This window comes from Beta vulgaris, chromosome 2 (genome assembly GCF_026745355.1).
Source record: "Beta vulgaris subsp. vulgaris cultivar EL10 chromosome 2, EL10.2, whole genome shotgun sequence".
Classification (NCBI taxonomy): domain Eukaryota; kingdom Viridiplantae; phylum Streptophyta; class Magnoliopsida; order Caryophyllales; family Amaranthaceae; genus Beta; species Beta vulgaris.
In genome coordinates, this window is record NC_079203.1 from 15802775 (window position 1) to 15818619 (window position 15845).

The 15845-nt window shown below is 38.8% G+C and overlaps 1 protein-coding gene across 1 annotated transcript; it reads right to left on the reverse strand.

Moving 5' to 3' along the window:
• Window positions 1–761: 761 nt before the first annotated feature.
• On the reverse strand, window positions 762–3221 carry LOC104887363 (WAT1-related protein At3g18200-like). The gene is made up of 4 exons (XM_048638441.1): window positions 3094–3221; window positions 1580–1844; window positions 1322–1480; window positions 762–1217 (listed from the first exon to the last, which is right to left on the reverse strand). Exons 1-4 carry the CDS (start codon window positions 3219–3221, stop codon window positions 1074–1076), a joined length of 696 nt encoding a protein of 231 aa, XP_048494398.1. The 3' UTR covers window positions 762–1073.
• Window positions 3222–15845: the final 12624 nt, after the last annotated feature.

A 15845-nucleotide genomic window follows, 5' to 3' on the forward strand; every position in this document is an offset into this window, starting at 1 on the left:
ACCACCTATGGTTGGCCAAAATAAACCCCAGGTCAAACAAGGGACCTAAGCATCTTCTAATTTCATACGAGGTAGTAGAGGAATCATTCGATTCCTTAGCAGTGCTGGATTTACCCTCATCATCGCTTTCAATTCTCTCCTCCATTTCCACCTCTCTGCCAGACGGACTAGGGTCGGGACGTGCTTTGAAGTTTCTTTCTCTGATATGGTCAAGGGAAGAAGGCACGGCCAATGGCTGGGCATTTTCAGTTTCCTTTGTCTCCTCTGGAACTTGTCCAATAGATTTCTCCATTTCAGAGCTATAACAGGGGAGAATTATTGTTCCTCTGAGACGGGCCGTTTGCTTGACGTACGTCAGATTACCCTGCACGGATAAAGACTGTGTCGTCTTACTTTGTCGGCCAAAACCATAAAAATATACATAACCGGCCAGAATAGGCCCAATCCTAGAATGTGCCAAATAAGAAATACTATCGGTTTTAGTGTCAAGACAAACTCTTGGACAGTCGGAGTTATTCGACGAAGAAGAGAAATCCATTTTGTCGATTTTTAAAGAAAAATATAGAATAAAGGAAAGGAAAAGAAGAAAGAGGGACACCTGACGAGCGAGTCGGACGTTCAGTGGAGAGAAAGTTGGACGAACTCACTCTATTTCTAAGAATTCAAGAATGGAGCAGAGTCTCTCTCTCTAGTAAAATTATCTCAAGGTGTAAAAATGATTTCAAAAAGGACAAAAGAGCATATATATAGGGGGTGAAAAACCTTTTATACCGGAAGTGACCGATCATTTCTAAACCGGTTGAAGATGACCGGTAAAACAATAAAAAGTGTGCGTCTTTGCTTTTTTGAAATTGAGGTAGCTTCCTCAAGCAAAAGGCCATTTAATCGTCTTAGGACCAGCAATAAACACTAGTGGAAAAATAAGGAAGGGTTGCGGTCAAAACAGCCCTAAGGGCTGCGTTTTTGGCTAGCAGCCCTTTCCATAGCAGCCCTTCAATAGAAAAGAAGGGATGCGGTTTATGACCGCAGCCCTTCACAATGAAGGGTTGCGGTTTAGGCTCAAAACCGCAGCCCTACCAATGTGGAAGGGCTGCGGTTTTTAGCCTAAACCGAAGCCCTTTTGGACCCCAAACAAAAGAAAAAAATAAAAATATTGGATCTCCTTTAGCAATGCACCATGTTTGAAGGGAAATCACTAATCCAGATGCTACGATGCCCTGAACATATATTATAGTTAGGCGCATGATTTTGTTTTTTTATAATTGATCGACTTTTCATTTTTTATTTATAAAGGACAAAATGGAGGCACGAATTAATTTACCACATACAAAATGGTATAAACTTCCTCTAATGAAGCGATTTTCCAGTGCTCATAATCTGTCTCTGTGAAAGCTGCAATAGCTAGGAATTGAACTAATCCGAAGAAGCATGTGTAAGAAGTAAGGGACAGTTTTGTTGGGTACTTCTTCAGCACTGATGCCTAAAAATTATAGTAATTATAAAAAGTAAGATATTATTTTGTGCTAATAACATTTAATTTTTCTCTTAAACGACAAAATGTTAATTGAAGATACTGAACTGATAGACCATCCAACCAGCCCAGGAGCAGCAATGCCCGAGTAGGAATATGCAACCCCCAAGTGAAGTTCTGCGTTGTATTTGCAAATATACCAAACTTTACTTCTTCATTTTCCGCCATCAAATTAACTTGTTTAGGCTGCTCTTTAAGTTGTAGTAATGGAATGCCTTTGTACAAAGTAATAATGGTTGCCCCTCCAACGCTCGCAATGGTTCCCAAAACTTTTGCTAGCCCATGTCTACTCAATATGTTCACTTGTTCTAGTCTACAAATATTAGCAAAATATACGAAAATGATTGAATCAGCTAGTGAACCCCAAAAAAATCATTCGCAAAATGTACAAACAATCTTATCTGAAACAAAAATCACAAGAAAATCAAAACTACAAGATTACAAAACAGTAAAAATCAAACAAGAAAACGCACCATTTTGGTGCCATATTCGATGGCTTGTTCAGTGTGGAAGGTGCCATTTTTACCGGTGATATCTTGGCAAATGATATCTTGACAGTACCGAAATCCCTGGTTTTAGGCAAAGATGATGAAATCGACGATGAAATGGAAGATATAGGGGATTGAATCTTGGCCTGGAAGACAAGGTAGCTACATGTCTTAGTGAGAGAGAGCGAGGATTGAAATCATCGACAAAGATTTAAAGCACCGACGGAGATTGAGAGAAGGGTAGGAATGTAGGATCGAGATTGAAATTTCGTGGGTGTTCGAAAAGAGAGTGGTGGTGGCGCTGGTTTGAGAAGCGAAGTGGAAAGAGACGATCCAAGAGAGGGAAGACAGAGGAGCGAACAGTGAAGAAAGAGGAATTAGGGTTAGGTGTGAAGTAGAGTGAGGGGAATGAGGGGTTCATTGGGTTATTCCCTTCATACATGAAGGGCTGCGGTTTTTGGAATAATCGCAGCATTTCACTAATAGGGTTGTGGTTAGTCCAAAAACCATAGCCCTTCTTACAGTACGAAGGGCTGCGTTTTCTTGTTAACTGCAACCCTTCACCAAAAGGGTTGTGGTTTTCTTTAAAACCGCAGCCCTTCATACAAGAAAGGTTGCGTGTCAAAGAAAACGCAGCCCTTCCTTTTTTTTCCCTAGTGAAAATCCCCTTTTAGGGGCAAATGTTGTAGCCTAAATAATGAATGAGTCTCCTTGAGACACGTGGAACTATTAGGAGCGTGTACATGTCCCCTCCAAAGGATTAGAAAGAGGCCAAAAACTCTAAGTTTTACTGAAACAAGGGTAAAAGCCCACTTTTGGCCTAACAGAATATTCAAGCCCAAACCCCAAATAACGGCGGCTCATAATTGGTTGGTGTGTATCACCCAATCATTGTCTGCCACGTGTCGAAGTCTAATTGTCGGACCAATTAGGTGCCCTCATTTTAGGGTGACCTCAAATGGCAGCATTCAAGATCCCAACATTATTTATAACCCCTCAAAATTAGGAGAAAAGGTAACTTTTGAACAGTGTGCCCATACTCTGCAGAAATTCTCTCTCACTTTCTCTCTATACTTTTCTTTAACACTCTTGATATCTAACTTAAGCTTCAGAGGGGAACCACCACCAAAATCTCCAGGGTGGGTCCCTTCTTTTGCAGGTTTGGAAACAGAGATTTGGTTCGGGTAGCGAGATTCGGACATCGTTCACAAGTCTCCATCGAAGAACATTGTGAAGAGTAGGAGGCTACTTGTCGGCAAGTAGCTCAAAACAAGTTTGTTTCACTTGAATTTGTTCATTGACTTAAAAAATCAACTTATATGGAGTGATGTTATGTTCAATAGAGAATAGAGAGTATATCAGAGTGCAAATTATCTGTAACATAAAGGGTCAATGTAAACATAATACAAAGTATCTTTAACATAAACGGTCCATGTAAACCATATTCACCAATTAGCTTATCGACTTATATCAACATATTGATTTAATCCAATATCAGTTGTAACACCCCGATAATTTTCCCTTTTCAATATGAAACATAGATAATTACCAAAGCATTATCGCCCGTGTGATAACGTATCAGCTTATTCAGAATTTTGCGGTAAAAACACATATAACTAAACTTCATACTTTAAATATAATAAATAAACAAAGTACTTAAAACCAACACACTATAAATGTTAACTTCAAACCAAACTTAATAATATGTTCCTACTAAAGCAAATGTTGAAACAATCTGTTACACAATCTCTCCATTCCCAGATCCCCATGATGCAACATTTGCAAACCTGTAGATGTCAATGCTCTAAAGAATCTACTCACTAAAATGAGTCATCACAGGATCAATAAGGCAAATCCATGATCAACATACAAAAACAAAGCACGTAATCAGCAAAGCTGAGTACTACACAGTAATACATAAACAGTCCTAACAGGATACTAATAAATAATAAGCAGGGACAAATAATAAAATAACAATCTAACATTCTGCAGATAGCTTTTACTAAACTAAAATTTAACCATCTTTTTATTACATTAATGGAATAGTTATTGGACCTAGTTATCCTAGCAAAACATGCCTTCACCTAGGAAGATGAAATATGGGCGCGACTCCGTATTCTAAAATGACCTGCGATGTTGAAGAACCTTTAAAAAATAGGAACAGTGATCAATCCGTTTCCCAAAAAAAGCCATGGCACGCTCACCATGAACCCCAACTCCTGAGTGTCCAAGTTCAGATGTGCACCAGTCTAATGTTTATTACTATCCAAGTTACACTCTACGTGATTTACAGACTATTACTTGCTATGACACACAAGTAACACAAATATATTTAATGAAACATTCACAACTGAACTCTTTTTTATCTTAGGATTAAATAAGTGATCACAGAACGTACAATCCAAGATTAATTCCTTTTTATTCCAATCTTTCTAATTTGTTGAACCTAGCTAACAACCAACTTACCTTTCAAAGGCATAAATTCAACTTACCAAATAAGGCCCACAATCCTCATAAAGTAGTGAAAATAATACTACAAGGGAACACATGATTCAACGTGATCCAACTCCCAACCAAATAGGCTTTTCCTTTTGGGCTTAGGAAAAGGAGATTGAGTTTGAATAGAGTTTTATGATGAATAGGATTGATGATTTAGAACCCCCAACATCAATAGAAATCTTTTTCCTAATCCACTTAGAATTTGGGTACCTCAATCCCAATTAAACTTCTTTTCCAAATCCAATTAGTATTTCAAATATTTTCAAAGCATGCCTTAACAAAAATATTTTCAATTCCTTAAATCCTTAAAATAATTTCTTTGACTTTCAAAATGGTCAACCTTCGTTAAATAAATAAATCATTTCAAACTAAATTATGTTTAAATATAAATATATAAATACTAAAACATATTTATAAAATTCATAAATTTACGGGGGATTACATCAGTATATATTTGTCTTACGCAATAACAAATTGTTTTAATTTGTTTATTTTTTTAGACGTATTCACATATATAACATTTATTCGAATAAGTTAATAACAACTTCACTAATCAACCTATTATGCTTTAGTAATATGCTTTGTATTTGCAATACATAAAAGCTTTATCAAGGTTCACTTTGATTGATCATTACTATTCACTAGTGGAAAAATAAGGAAGGGTCGTGCTAAAAAAAGGCCCTTAGGGCTGCGCTTTTTGACAGCAGCCCTTCACTTTTTAAGTAGGGCAGCGCTTTTCAAGCGCAACCCTTCACAACGAAGGGTTGCGCTTTTACGTAAAAGTGCAGCCCTTCCTACTAAAAAAAAAATTGACATTTTTATACTCATATATTAATCTCACATTTTCTGAATTTTAACATTTGCATTAAACTTTAAAGTAAACCATCCAAATCCAAAAGGGGAATAGGAAATATGGTCAGGAAAACTAAAACAAAAACAGGAAATCAAAAAATGTTATCATTAATATACAGAAGAGAAGAAATTATAGATCTGAAAATACAAGAACATTAATAAAAACAAAGATTAAGAAATTATAGATCTGAAAAGTCAAAACTGCCTCCAAACATTGACCTAATAATGTTTAAATACGTAAAACAAAATCCTAATACATAATTAAGAAAATAATAAAATTCGAAAATACTTAAAATGCCTATTTCGAGCCTTAAACGAACTCGGATGGCTTAAAAAGCCTATACGTCACAGCATAGCAGTGTATTTGACTCTTTGGCCCGTTCCGCTTCCGAAAAGGTATCACAATAGGCAATCGGACTCCGTCGGCATGATTAGTGCAAATCATTTCAGGCTTTTTGTCGCGTTTCTGGGAGTTATTGGGAGAGGAGGAAAGGGAGGAGAGACGTGAGAGAGGAGAGAGAAGGAGGAAAAGGAAGGAGGGACGTGAGAGTGGAGAGAGAAGGAGGAATAATATATTTGAAGCCCGCTTAATATTTGAAGCCCGCGAATTTTTTATTTCAAATTTTTTTAAGAAGGACTGCGCTTTTCTTGAAAAGCGAAACCCTACATAACAGAAGGGTTGCGCCTTTGAAAAAAAGCGCAACCCTTCACTTAGTAGGGCTGCGCTTGTAGAAAAAGGGTTGCGTTTTTTCTACATGCGCAGCCCTACTAAGTGAAGGGTTGCGCTTTTCTTCAAAGGCGCAGCCCTTCTGTTATGTAGGGCTGCGCTTTTGAAGAAAAGCGCAGCCCTTCACTAGTAGGGTTGCGCTTGTTGAAAAAGCGCAACCCTTCCTGCGCAGCCCTTCCTTTTTTTTCCCCTAGTGATTTTCAGTTATCTTGTTAGCTTACATTGATATATTATATAATCCAGTATTATCACCTTGTTTTAGTTAAATTAGATATTTGAGTTTCAAAATAATTGTAATTTATAAATGATTAGCTACATTGGAGTGTTCTTATCTTGATTTAGGTTATCGTTTCACATTGATACAATAATCTAATAATCTAATACTAACTTGTTTCACTTCAATATTATGTTTCGATATCAAAATGGAGCAATGTTATCTTCAATTATCATACCAGCTTATATTGATGTATTCATCTAGTCTAATATCAATGTCTTTCAGTTTGTTTTAGATGTATGAGTCTAGGAAGATGATTATAATTTGTTAACAATTAACTCAAATAGAATATGTTTATCTTGATTTAACTTATCAATTGACATTGATACATTGATTGAATAACCCAATATCAATGTCACTCCAATATTATGTTTTGAAATCAAATTGGATAACTTAATCTTACTTTATATTGAGCACAATTATTTTCAATATTTTACCGACACACGTAGATACTTTTATCTAATCCAATATTAACTTATTTTACGTCGATCATATGTTTTTCACTTTTGAGATGCATATAATAGTGACTAGTATAGTTAGTAAGCTCTTATAGTTAGAGTAAGCTAAGGCATTAATCTTATCGAATTTTTAAAAATGTCTAACTCATCTTTCGAGCAAGTTTACAAGAATCTATACTGATATGAGATGTCCTTTTTAACCAAACATGATGTGATTTGAATACAACTAAAAGTTTTATATATCGATTTATATAAGTTTGTCTTATTCCAAATTATTGAATATATCAGTATAATACACATTTACCTATGTCACTTTCATACACGTTTTTATGATGTGTAACCGATTTTTTTCGAGGCAAGTGCCGACTACACTTATTTGTTGCATTACTTTTTACCCAGACCTGGAAAAAAACACTTAGCCAAAACCCGACACGAAGTTCCATTTTTTCCGAATAAATGCAAGAATGTGATTAACTTCCACCCTAACCAATGTGATTATTGTCGAACTTATATGATTATCGTCAATAACTGAATAAATTGAAATGAAACTGAAAATTACTGCAACATATTTTAACTATTTCCTCCGTTTCATTATACTCGCTACACTTCTCAATTCACGGACTCCTAGACAATTTTTGGAGAAGAGAGAGGTAGAGAGTAAAAAGAAAAGGGACCCATGTGAGAGGAGAGATAGAGAGAGTTTATTGCCCAAAAAAGAAGTGTAGCAAGTAATGTGAAACTTCCCACAATGGAAAGTGTAGCGAGTATTATGAAACAGAGGAAGTACTATGAATTCAATCATCGGTTGATTTAACTGTTAGGGTACGGTAAAACTGGTTTAAAGTGCAACTGAAATGAAAGTGGAAAGGAAAAAAAACTTAATTAAACTATTAATAATTTTAACTATTAGAAATCGAACTGATCTGAACTGAAATTTTTGAATATGATCAAAACTGAACTGTTAAACTAAATTGATACCCCTAACTACACCCACCATTACTGTCCCTTCCCACTTCTTCTTTCTCCTTCATCCTCCTCTCACCTCCCGGCTCGTCTTCTTTCTCCTCCCTCTTACAACTGTTAGAATAAATAGAAAATCAGTTTTTTTGTAGTTTACCATAAAAAATCCCCCAAAATTATTAGGTTCTACAATGCTGAAACTACTTTAGTTTTTGTTAGGAGATATTGTACAGATATGTATAGTTGTTATCTTTCCTTATGTATAGGGCCCTAGGTTTATACGGTTTCCTTATTGGTGTACTATATATATTATATTGAAATCAATACGAAAGGCAAGAAATGATAACCCTAAATTAATCTTGACATGGTATCAGAGCCTTGACAATTTTTTCTCTCCCCTATTTTTTCTCATGGCCGGCGATTCTGAAAAACCGCCGGAAAGTGTTCCTCGTCTCGACATCACCAACCCATTTTTCCTCGGCACCGGCGACAGGCCCGGAGACTTTATCACTCCGACTCGCCTAACGTCGGATAATTATGACGACTGGGCCTGCGATGTCCAGCTCGCCCTCGAAGCCCGCCGCAAATTCGCGTTCGTCGACGGCACGCTGCGCGGCCCTATCTCCTCTTTCACTGACACGGATTGGCGCACGGTTAACGCCACGGTCGTGTCTTGGTTGCTCAACACCATTGACGTTGAGGTTAAAGGTACGTTGAGTTAATTTCGTGAGGCTCATGAATTATGGACTCATTTAAAAACTCGGTTTGCTACTATTAATGGCCCTATAATTCATCAACTGAAATCTGCAATTGCTAAGTGTGAACAAACCAAATCCATGTCCGTCTCTACTTACTATGGCAAATTAAATGTGTTATGGCATGAACTTTTCAAGCATGAACCCCTAATCTCTTGTACATGCCCTTCTCCTTGTTCTGTTGGTTCTCTTCATGCTGAGCGTCGTGAAAATCAACGTCTTCATGATTTTTTGATGGGTCTTTATTCTGAATTTTATGGTCGATTACGTACTCAAATTTTATCAAGTGATCCTTTGCCTTCTCTTGACCGCGCCTACCAACTCGTCGTTCAAGAGGAACGAGTTCAGTTGGCCAAATCGGCCTCGGATGACCGTCCGCCCGACGCACTCGGCTTTGCCGTGCGTGGTCCGCCCAGCGCTGCCGGGGCCGCCCCTCGTGGCCGCTCATCTACCGACCGCCCAGTTTGTTCTCATTGCCATAAGGTTGGACACGAGGTTTCTAAGTGTTGGACTCTTCATGTGTGTGCTCAATGCAAAAAACCGGGTCATGATATCTCCAAGTGTTATGAATTAATTGGCTACCCTGATGGCTCAGATCCTAAAGCTCGCTCCTCCAAACCTTCGGCTGGCCGTGGCCGCAGGTCGGTTGCCGCTCATGCTACGGTGGTGGTGGGGGCTGCTGTCTCCCCCGTCTCTTCGGCCCCTTCTTCTTCGGCCTCTTCGGCTCTCTTCGGCTCTCTTCTCTCCCGAGCAATGGCATGCTCTTGCTGGTATATTTGGTTCCGCCAAGCTCTCTGATAACAGGTTAAACGGTGCGTTTTCTTCCTCTTCATGGATAATTGATAGTGGTGCCACTCATCATGTTACTGGTGAGAGTTCTTGTATGTTTGATCTTGTTTCTATTACTCCATGTTCGGTTGGTCTCCCTAATGGGAGTATGGCTATGGCTACTCAGAAGGGCTCGGTTCGCTTATCTTCCTCTATCACTCTTACTAACGTCCTTTAAGTTCCTCAGTTCAGTAGTAGCTTACTTTCTGTTCAACAGCTTACTAATGATTTGCAGTGTTTTGTTCAATTTAACTCTTCTATGTGTGCTATACAGGACCGCATGAGGGAGCTGATTGGAACGGGTCGTAGAGAGGATGGACTTTACTACTTCAACGGTGATGACTCTGTTCCTCCTGTCTCAGTTCACAGTGTCTCTGCAGATTTTGAGTTGTGGCATCGTCGTATGGGGCATCCCTCGGAGAAAGTGGTGAAGTTACTTCCCCCTTTATGTGGTCATAGGGGTAGTTTGAATAAAGCATGTGAAATCTGTTTTCGTGCTAAACATTCTAGAGACAAGTTTCCTTTAAGTGATAATAAGGCTAGTCGTATTTTTGAGAAGATTCATTGTGATTTATGGGGTCCTTACAGGCATGTTTCTTCCTGTGGGGCCCGGTATTTTTTGACTATTGTTGATGATTTCTCCCGTGCTGTGTGGGTGTATTTAATGACTGATAAGACTGAGGTGTTTCCCTTATTTATGAATTTTGTTGCCATGATTGATCGCCAGTTTTTCCAAACCATAAAAATAGTTCAAAGTGACAATGGCACTGAATTTAATTGTCTTCAGGCTTTCTTTGCTTCTTCTGGCATCATCTTTCAAACTTCCTGTGCTTCTACTCCAAAACAAATGGGAGGGTTGAGCGAAAACACCAACATATTTTAAATGTTGGTCGTGCTTTACAATTTCAAGCTCATCTTCCTATTTATTTCTGGGGTGAAAGTGTCCTTTCTGCTGCTCATCTCATTAATCGTACTCCCTCTCCTCTCTTACAAAATAAATCCCCCTTTGAGATTCTTTTTGGTGTTTGTCCCTCTTATGATGCTATACGCACTTTTGGTTGCCTATGCTTTGCTCACAATCACAAAACTAAGGGCGATAAGTTTGCTAGTCGGAAGTGTGTTTTTGTTGGATATCCATTTGGTAAGAAAGGTTGGCGTTTGTATGATCTTGATTCCCAGGAATTCTTTGTCTCTAGAGATGTGAAATTTTTTGAGGATGTGTTCCCTTTTTTATCCCCTGCTGATGTTAACATTGACCCTACCACTCTCTTCCCTTCTCAACCCCCCATTCATCCGGATTTCGATGATGACTATGATTCCCACTTCCACCCCTCATCCACGCCTCCAGCTAGCCCGGCCCCGTCTCCCGAATCCTCTCCCTCTCTCGCCACAAAAACTGCCAGCCCGTCTCCCTCTCCTTCTCTCGCCTCAAATTTCCCTCCCACCACAAATGCCTCTCCTCCTTCTCCGGTTTCTGGCCCAGCTCTCTCTCCCGGCCCATCCACGCAGCCCACGCGTGATACCATCTCACCCGTGTCCTCTCCTCTTTCCAGCTCTCCCGTTTCGGGCCTGGCTTCCTCTCCGGCCTGCTCTCCCTCACCCGAGGCCCCTCATGTTGACCCACCTCCTTCCTCCTCTTCTCCTCTTCTCGGTCGTGGTTTGCGGGATAAAATCCATTCGGTTCTCCTCAAAGATTTTGTCACCAACGCTGTTTTAATGAAAGTCCGTCCTCCTCTGTTGCCTCTCCTTCTGCTTCCTCAGGTACTCCCTATCCTATAGCTCACTATATAAGTTGTTCAAATTTTTCTGCAAATTATTTGAAGTTTGTTGCAGCTATTGTATCTACTACTGAGCCCAGGTCCTTTAGGGAAGCTATGCGGAGTGCTGAGTGGAAGAAATCTATGCAAGCTGAAATACAAGCTTTGGAGGATAATGGTACTTGGACTTTAGAGGAATTGCCGCCTGGTAAGCGCGCATTAGGGAGTCAGTGGGTCTATCGCACCAAATATCTGTCTACTGGTGTTGTTGAGCGTCTCAAGTCCCGTTTGGTTGTCTTTGGTAATCATCAGGAGGCAGGTATTGATTATACGGAGACTTTTGCTCCTGTTGCTAAAATGACTACTGTTCGTACTTTTCTTGCTATTGTTGCAGCTAAAAACTGGCAGCTTCATCAGATGGATGTCCACAATGCTTTTTTTGCATGGTGATCTGGATAAGGAAGTTTACATGAAGCTTCCTCCTGGTTTTGAGTGCTCTAACCCCAATCTTGTTTGTCGTCTTCGTAAGTCTCTCTATGGATTGAAGCAGGCTCCCCGTTGTTGGTTCGCCAAATTGGTTACCGCTCTGAAAGCTTATGGTTTCATGCAGTCTTACTCTGATTACTCTCTCTTTACTTACTCTCGGGAGTCTGTTCAACTTAATGTTTTGGTGTATGTTGATGATCTGATCATTTCTGGTAATGATTCCGCTGCTCTCTCTTCTTTCAAAGCTTATTTGAGTGACTGTTTCAAAATGAAGGATTTGGGGACGTTGAAGTATTTTCTGGGTATTGAGGTTGCCCGCAGCTCTACCGGCATTTTTCTATGTCAGCACAAATACACTCTGGACATCATTTCTGAGGCTGGTTTGTTAGGGTCTAAGCCTTGTGGTTCTCCCATTGAGCAAAATCACCGTCTGGCTCTTGCATCTGGTTCCTTGCTCACGGATGCTGCGGCTTATCGCCGACTTGTGGGCGTTTGATTTATTTGGCAGTGACTCGCCCTGATCTCGCCTATTCTGTTCATGTTCTATCTCAGTTTATGCAGGAGCCTCGTGTTGAGCACTGGGAGGCTGCACTGCGGGTTGTGCGCTATTTGAAAGGTACCCCGGGTCAGGGTATTCTTTTACGCTCTGATTGTGATCTCACTCTACAGGGCTGGTGTGACTCAGATTGGGCTGCCTGCCCACTCACTCGTCGTTCTCTGTCTGGCTGGCTTGTGTTTCTGGGTGCTTCTCCTATCTCTTGGAAGACCAAGAAACAGCCCACGGTTTCTCGCTCTTCTGCTGAGGCCGAATACCGCTCTCTGGCTTCTATCACTTGTGAGCTCAAGTGGTTAAAAGCATTGTTACTTAGTTTGGGGATTCATCCTCCCAAAGCGGTCCCTCTGTTTTGTGATAGCCAGTCTGCTCTTCATATTGCGAACAATCCGGTGTTTCATGAGCGCACCAAACACATTGAGGTCGATTGTCATTTTGTTCGTGATGCTATCCGGGATGGTCTGATTCTTCCCTCCTATGTTTCCACCTCGACTCAGCTTGCCGATATTTTCACCAAAGCTCTAGGGAAATCTCAGGTTGATTTGTTGCTGTCCAAGTTGGGCATCTTGGATCCTTCCCCTGCCCAACTTGAGGGGGGTGTTAGGAGATATTGTACAGATATGTATAGTTGTTATCTTTCCTTATGTATAGGGCCCTAGGTTTATACGGTTTCCTTATTGGTGTACTATATATATTATATTGAAATCAATACGAAAGGCAAGAAATGTTGTAATCTTCCAGTCCTTTTGGAGGATGCTATGGTGGAAAACAAAAAAAGGACTATTCCACCATAATAACACCTAGAGGGCATTTGATTCATATAGTGGTATGGGTTTGGAATCAGGAATGAAACCAAGGTGGTATAGGTTTGGAACTTGATACCTAATACCATGTATTTGGTTTTATTTGGGAATGAAATTTTTTCTTTGATTTGATACCTTGAGGTATTGGTATGAGCCATACCCAGATCCCTCCTGGATTTCTAAATCTTATACCTTATGGGTTTGAGGTATTGGTTTTAAATCTATTAATTTTGTAAATAAACACTAGTTATGGGTTTTGCTTATTCTAAACCCATACCTCATACCAGAATCATATGAACCAAACACCCCCCTAAAAAAACGAATGTTTTGATGCCAATTTTTTATTCCAGATGAAATAAACTAAAAAAAAATGAAGTACTTATAAAAATAAAGGTGGTTTCAGTAATATATTAGCAGTAAATAATAACACCCTTTTGTTTAATTAAGTTGTAATCCATTATATATTACTCCCTCAGACTTCCAGTAGACTTTTTGTTTTTCCTTTACGTGTCTTCCCAATGCACATTTTATATTAGTAAATATTATAAAAGTTTGATTTCATAATCTACATAGTGAGACGAATCAAACAAGATCCCTTGTAAGTGTTTTTCCTTATCTATTGAAAATAATTTAAAAATTCTCTTTACTTGTGAATAGTGCCAAAATTAGAAGTGGAACGTCTATTAAAGAATGGTGGGAGTACTTTTTATTAGAAACAACTTTTATAATTTTCAGACAACTTAACACCTTAAATTTTATTTTATTTACAGGAAACAACCTTACCCTATTGTTGACCCACTTTAATTTCTCATGTGCACTACATGTGCATTGAATTTTTACACTCTTTTAAAGAGAAAATCGAGAAGAAATGGTTGGAAAAGGAAAACCCAACGCAGTGGGGCATCGATAAAAAAAAAAAAGTATATAAAATGCGAAAACTAGTAGGTCAATACCAGATACCGAAGGGTCAAGGCCTGAAAATATTGCAAGGTTGTATCTCACAAGAAAGTAAAATTTTAAGGTCTTAAGTTGCCAGAAAAATTATAAATAGCCATTTTCCACAAAAAGTGATCTAAAAAGTCTGTTCTGACAAGTTATCCTTTAATCTAACTTTTTGTGAGGTAGATCTCTATTATATTAGCCAAAAAGGAACCATGGTATTCCCTCTTGAAAAGACTTATATACCCTTAATCTCACAAAAAATAATAAAGAAAAAATTTTATTAATTTTTTCCTCATTTACAAATATGGGTAATAAGGAAAGTTCTATATTACCAAAAAGACATACATAAAATAGTGTAAAAAGAGAAAACTCACAAATTAGATTATAACTTATGACTAAATCAATTTTCAAACAATTATAAAAACAAAATTTGCAGAGATTTTTGCTATCTAAACTCTTACCTGCAATAACAATTTCAAATAACATGCATAAACAAACTATAGAAGAATTAAGAAACATAGAAAATATTCATTTTTTATTTTTTGGGGCTCACAATCAGTAAGATCATAAATAATTAAAGAGATGAACATACATCATTTGCTAATATCAATTTATAATTTATTTTTTTATTGAAGCACTATTCACCATAGTATGCTTAAAACCTCGATTACCCAATAAAATTAAATTGAATTACTTCTCATAAAATACGCCTATAAAATATATGTATATTCAAATAAATAAAAAACATAACCTAGATCATCGTTTAATAGGAGAGTTGTTGAATTATCTACCAAATATAAGATAATATACTGTCGCACGCATCGCGTGCATATAGTGCTAGTAGAGCTTCAATTCAGTTATTCGAATCGGGTTTCAGGCGGGTCATCTCAGGTTTCAGGTCATGTTCGGTCAGGTCGTGTCAGGTCATTCAACCAAACAGGTCGGGTGCAGGTCAGGAACAGTCATAATTCGATCAGGTCTGTCTCGGTTCATTTCTTCTTTCGGGTTCGGTCGGGTTCGGCGCGGTCAATTTCGGAACAGGCCATCTTTCGTGATTATGTGGTGTCGGATTGGGTTTATAGCAGGTTTGTAGCAGGTGCTTTCAGGTTCAGGTCATGCATGGGTCGGATACTTATCAGGTGAAGACAATAGCGGTTTGGGTCAGGTTCGAGTCGGGTTCAGGTTGGTAGTTATCGGGTTATACCATATTTGGTTTCAGGTCACTTTCGGGTCGCTTCAAGTACGGAACAGGTCATAAATTTTGTGTGGCGTTGCTTCAAATTTGTATCATTACTTAAGATTTCATTGAAAATCAATGCTTGAATAGTTCATCTAGTTATATGCCTTTTTATAGTAGTGTTAGTTTATGATTTATGTTACTATCTCGTGAAATCAATGACAAGTCGAGTTATCAACAATTAACAAGTCGGGTAAAATCGGGTAACATGTAGAACCAAGTCAAGTAAAATAATGTACCGGGTCACAACAGGTCTAGTAAAATCAGGTAACGGGTCGCAACAGGTCGGGTTAATGACAAGCTACGTCGAGTTATAATCAGTTTCAGGTCCTAATCGGGTCAGGTGTCGAATCGGGTTCATATCATTGTCAGGTCTGGTCATTTCAGTTATCGGTCTTTTTTGGACGGGTACCGGTTCAGGTTCAGGTCATAGAGTATCGAGTCAAGAGCATGTATCAGTTTTTATCAGGTCGGGTACAAGTCGGGTTTCAGGTGACCTGTTTTGCCAAAATTTCAGGTGCAAGTCATTTACAAGTTATTACAGGTTCAGGTCGGGTTATCAGATCAGGTTATTTTTTGACAGTTCTAAGTGCTAGTATTAATTGAGTAGAGGCCGCTGTTGCGGATTTTGGCTCCTTGGACTAGTTGATACTCTTGCCCACGAATCCATCGAAGTTTGAGCATTTCCTAAGGTC